Consider the following 6,096-nt stretch of genomic DNA (forward strand, 5'->3'; position numbering starts at 1 on the left):
ATAAAAAGAAATAATTACCTTTTCTTATTCAAAATGACTGTCTCTAATGACGCATCAAAGTTATCAAAATTAAAGTGTATTCAAGTTTAAGAATTAAGACTCAATAAACAATTACAGAATACTTGTTATATTATTTATCAAAAGTGCTCTTACAAGTTACAATGAAGAGTTTTTATTTGAATAAATTAAAAATACATTCATTTCCAAAATGCACCCTTGATAAAAATCTTCTAGAAGTACATTTATGCTATTTCACATGGGAGACACAGTGAATAAATTTCAGCTTATTTGTCTAATATTCTAAAAGATCGGGAATTGATTGTCAAAATTTCTTGTTAAAAAGCAATATATCTAATATAAAAATGATCATGAACAAAAATTGAAACTTCATGTGATTTTTATAAGATATTGTTTCAGATATTTACTACCTGTAGTGATTTTTGTTCATATTAAAATTAACATGTGGATACTATAGTCTATGATATAAAAATATAAAAATATAAAAATATAAAAATAGAAAACATACATAGACAAAGAAGCAAACACAAATATTTTGTATTTCTACTTTGAAAATATATAAGATTCGTATCTTTGCAATCTATGAAGAATGATACAGATACAGGCAACATAAGATAAATAGACATATAAATTTTAAAATTTTATAAGACATAGAAATATATATATATAAAATATAAAATATTTTTTAAATAAATTGTAATGATATTTTGATATTTTATTAATATTAAAAAATAAATTAATTTTTTAATTATTTTTAATGTCTTATTTTAATTATATTTAAAATATTTTTTATTTAATAAATAATAATATATACTATTTTTAAATTTATTTTAAGAATACATGTTAAGAATAAGACTGGACACACGCTAAACACGTGATTGTATTTAATTATATCCAAGTATATCCTGAAAAAAAAATTTTATTTTTTATTAAGACATAATAAAACAAAACAAATATACATGTCGGATAAGTATCAATAAATATTATATCCAAAATATATCAAACACTTAAACTCAGTAACTCAGCAAAATATCTATACTTTTTACTTCATAGTATGCAACTAAACCAATTTCTCTATCCCCTATCTCTATAATTTTGTTTCATAATCAGCATTCAAACGTAGCTTAAAATTAACCAATTTGAATTAATTACTTAATTTAGTAGTTAGTTTATTGATCAAAAAATTAATTTTTATTTAGTATAATAATTTTTATGTAAAATTAATAGTCAATAAAAAGTTAAATAATAATTTAGTCAAATTATAATTATTCTCGTCTATCAATTTTACATAAAAATAAGTGTAGGTGAATTTTTATCTTATTAAAATAAAAAATAATATGAAAATAAAAAAAATATTTAAAAAGCCAAGGGTAAATAAAATAAAATAGTAAAATGGAGTAGAATTTTAATAAATAAAATAAAAGTTGGGTTTGTTACACTGTTGTTACAGTTAAAAAGTGGGTCCTGTGGACCCATCTTTGTCACTCACTCACTCTCTCTTAAGAAAGGAAAAAAAAAATTGCAGCCTTTGCTACCGCCTTGATTATATACCCTTTTCATTTTTTCTTATTATTTTCTTTTCATTTTCTTGCATATATATATATATTAACTCTCTCTTTCTTTCTTTCTGCTTCTATTCTCTATTCTCACCATTGCCGCCGTCAACAACCTTCTCCGGCAACTCTCACCGGGATCTCATCGGAAAATTCTCACCGGAGAAAAACAAAAAAACACTTCCCACCACCATTGATATTGCTGTTTCAAGCAGAATTTGCTAACAAACACTACGTTTCTTGTTTCCTTTCTCTCTAATTGAGTTCAACACAATGCCATTGAAAACTCTTGAGAGTTAGTCTCAATCTCCAATTCTCCACGCTTATGCAGTTGCATTGCTCCTTCACTGCAACTAATGAAAGCTACATTGCCAACATAGCTTAGCGTTTCACGAGCACTGAAAACTTCATCTAGTGTTTTTATGGTTCCAAGGTGTTACCCGCATATGTGAATTTCATGATATGATAGGAGGTCAAAGATTTTTGTTTAATTAGCATTTATTTTTTCTATGTTGTAAGATCCAAACTTTCCTCAGTATTGGTTTTGGTGTTTATTCTGGGAATTTATTATGCATCACTAAGTCCAAGGTTCTTATTTATTATATATAAATAGTATATAGTATAGTATTTCATAATTCATAGTTCTAAACTTCTAATTTCTTAAGGCTTTGATTGAATTGAAGAGTTAATTGACCAATTAGAGAGAATTTGAATGATGCTGAGGTGGGGAAAGGAGCATGATCATGAGAGTGAGGAAATGGAGGTGATAGGGTTCAATGTTTTGGGTTCTGGAGATGAAGGTGTAATCAAATCCAATAATAATAAGAGATTGGTTATAAGGTCTAGTAGGATTAAGGTGTGGATGGCTCGTGCCATAACCACTGTGTTAATTTGGACCAGTGTGGTTCAGATTATGTCAATTGGTGAATTATGGGGTCCAAGGTTCTTGAAGGGTATGCCTTATTATTGTTTCAATCACCATCCTTCAGATTCATCTTCTCAGGCCATAGTAGAAAAGCCTTTTGTTCTTCCACATAATAGGGCTATTGTTCTCCCTCCCAAAAGTAAGTTCTTCAACTTTGTCATATGATGGTTATTGGTATTAACAATTTTCTTAATTTACTAATTGGTTGGTACATTGTTGATATCAGGGATTTATAAGAACAATGGTTATCTTGTGGTTTCTTGCAATGGAGGGCTCAATCAAATGAGAGCAGCAGTGAGTAATGCCAATGTTAAATTACATTAACATTTGTTGGAAATTATTGATTTATTATTAGTATTATATTAAAAGAGTTTGGTTATATATCTTTCTTGTGCAGATATGTGACATGGTTGCTATTGCTAGACATTTGAATGCAACTCTCATAGTTCCAGAACTGGATAAAACATCTTTCTGGGCTGATCCAAGGTTTGCACATTTATCATTCTTATAAAAGAAAAAAAAAACATTTTATTTTATTGTATTTTATGTTATTAATTATTGAAGTTTCATCATCAACTCTGTTCCCTTGATGTGGCAGTGAGTTCCAAGACATATTTGATATAGATAATTTCATTGCATCACTGAGAGATGAGGTTAGAATATTGAAGCAACTACCACCTAGACTCAAGAGAAGGGTAAAATTGGGATTATTTCATTCATTGCCACCAGTCAGTTGGTCTGGTATATCTTACTATGAAAAACAGGTATTCACATGGTTCACATGATTTTTCCTTTTTAAATTTAATTTATTTTTCTCATTCATCAGTTAATTCAACCAATTCTCCTAATTGCTTTGATCACAGATCCTTCCTCTGTTGAGGAAACACAAGGTTTTGCACCTAAATCGTACCGATGCCCGGCTCGCGAATAACGGACTACCACCGGAGATTCAGAGGCTTCGTTGCAGGGTAAATTTCCAGGCATTGAGGTTTACTTCCCAGATAGAGGAACTTGGTAGAAGAATTGTTAGCATTTTGAGGTCAAGAGGGCCATTTCTTGTGCTTCATCTTAGATATGAGATGGACATGTTAGCCTTTTCTGGATGCACTCATGGATGTGACTCCAAAGAGGTGGAGGAACTCACAAGAATGAGGTAATCTCAAATCTCACTCTCCGTTCTATACTGATAGTCGTTTCGATAACTTTTGATATATTCATAAATTACTATATCTAAAAGAGTCAAAACGACTATCACTACAGAACAAAAATGATGTATTAATGTGGCAAAGGATCTATTTTCCATTTTTTGTTGGAATCATTGAATGTGTTTTTTTTTGTTTCTTCTAATGCAAAATTGTTTTGTTATTAGATATGCTTATCCATGGTGGAAGGAAAAAGTGATTAATTCTGAGCTTAAGAGACAAGATGGTTTATGCCCTTTGACACCAGAGGAAATAGCTCTGATATTGACAGCACTAGGCATAGATCAAACTTATCAAGTTTATATTGCTGCTGGAGAAATATATGGTGGAAGGAGAAGGATGCAAAATTTGCTTTCAGCTTTTCCTAATGTGGTAAGTACAAAGAACCAAAATGAAATCAATGGACAAACTTGTTTTCAAGATTTTAAAATAACAAATTTATGTGTTTTGTAATTCAAAAAGAGTGACAGATTAGCCTTTTCTAAAGATAAATTTGTTACTTTCAAATATTGAGAAACTAGTTTATTTCTTATGATTTTGTTCAAATGGTCATTTTGTATATTCATATGTAAATTTGTGATTTATATATTTGTGTTGAAATGCAAAACAAACAGGTAAGGAAGGAAACTCTGTTGGAACCTTCAGATTTGATGTATTTCCAAAACCACTCATCACAAATGGCTGCATTGGATTATCTTGTGTCACTGGAGAGTGACATATTTATTCCAACATATGATGGTAACATGGCTAAAGTTGTTGAAGGCCATAGAAGGTATTATTAATTTATTATTATTATTATATATTATTATTCACCACATCAATGTTTGGATTTCATTTGTCTCTAAAACTATATAAATGATCTTAATTATTCTTAAGTGTGACAGCAAGGTTTTCACTTTTGAAGAATCTTATTAGATATTATATATAAATGGAATTCATGATTGAACAGCTTAACAAGTAATCAAGCATTTCAGTTTTTGTGTATTATTGCAGTATTATGATGAGTGCATTTTACTAATAAAATAAGCATAATACAACTACTCTCTAATAAACTCTTGTCCAGTGCTTTTGTTTTTTATAATTTTTCTTATTAGTGTCAAAATAATTATATTTTGTTGGAACCATGATGGCACATAATATAATATTTAAAATTTTTATAATAATATATTATTTTACTTGGTGCTTTTAATTTCAGATTCCTAGGTTTCAAAAAGACTATACAACTAGATAGGAAGATTTTGGTGCGGCTGATAGATCAATACAACAATGGCTCATTAAGCTGGGATGAATTTTCAGATGTTGTTAAGAAAGTTCATGCTAATAGAATGGGAAGCCAAAAAAGAAGAGTTGTAATCCCAGAAAGACCAAAAGAAGAAGATTATTTTTATTCTAATCCTCAGGAATGTTTACAATTGCAAGATGAACCACTGATGAGAAGCACATGATTATTGCCACTTGATTTTTGTTCATAGTCCTCCAACTAAATGAAAATTGCAAATTTGTACCATGTTATGTTATTCAAGGTGGCTTATTGGCTATGCTTTTCACAAGAATCATGAAGATAAATAATTACATAAGTTTCAACATTTTGAGGGACAGGTTCTTGTGTAAAGCAATAGCAAAGTGTTGTTGAGTCTTATACACTGTACAAATTAAATGAGCAAAAATATAGAGTACTTTTTGTTTATTTTATTTTAAAGAAAAATTTTCCTCCTAATTTCATGGGTTATTTCCAATAGAATTTGCACACAAACAAAAACAAAAACAAAAAAAAAGCTTTATTTTAATTATTTTTGTTAGATAATGTACCAACTTATTACTTTATCTTGGTTAGATGAATAAATATTTTGTTTTATTTTATTTTATTTTATCATTTTTAACATAATTCAAATAATGAGTACTAGATCTTATGAGTTGATGTAATATTAGGTCAAAGAAAAAATGCAAACACCAAGCTTCTAACCTTCTTGTGCATTAAGGAATTGTAATTGCATATTAATGCTACTTATGATAGTTTCCTTTGATAATGTTTGCGGACCAAATTAAGAATAAGTGGGAAGACTAAGAAAAAAAAAAAGTGTACTAGTTGGAATGGTTATTGGAGGACCAAGGGTCATGAAATCATGATTAGCATATTAGTATTTTTTTATGGACCAATGTAGGAAAAAAACAACTTCATTATTTGTGGTTTTGGAAGGACTAGAATCACTAACTCAAAGCAAATCTTAATTGAGAATCTTGGTGGTGTTGGTGGAGTAGTGCCAAAAACATCATATGCTAGAGCTAAATCTCTATTTGAATATGTCATATGCCATGTTCCACTTTCTTCCTCTCTAAGTGCTATGTTGTTGTTGGTTGACTTTTACATTATTCCATAGACTTATTTTTGTGCAGCTCC

General features: G+C 29.2%; 1 protein-coding gene across 1 annotated transcript; it reads left to right on the plus strand.

The window, feature by feature from the left end:
• The first annotated feature begins 1,450 nt into the window (after window positions 1-1,450).
• LOC112716557 (rhamnogalacturonan I rhamnosyltransferase 1) lies at window positions 1,451-5,415 on the plus strand. The gene is made up of 8 exons (XM_025768479.3): window positions 1,451-2,635; window positions 2,723-2,790; window positions 2,894-2,982; window positions 3,095-3,260; window positions 3,360-3,649; window positions 3,866-4,070; window positions 4,313-4,470; window positions 4,894-5,415. The coding sequence occupies exons 1-8, from the start codon at window positions 2,284-2,286 to the stop codon at window positions 5,141-5,143; spliced, it is 1,578 nt and encodes a 525-aa protein (XP_025624264.1). The 5' UTR covers window positions 1,451-2,283; the 3' UTR covers window positions 5,144-5,415.
• The last annotated feature ends 681 nt before the right edge of the window (window positions 5,416-6,096 follow it).

Source organism: Arachis hypogaea, chromosome 10 (genome assembly GCF_003086295.3).
Source record: "Arachis hypogaea cultivar Tifrunner chromosome 10, arahy.Tifrunner.gnm2.J5K5, whole genome shotgun sequence".
NCBI classification, from domain to species: domain Eukaryota; kingdom Viridiplantae; phylum Streptophyta; class Magnoliopsida; order Fabales; family Fabaceae; genus Arachis; species Arachis hypogaea.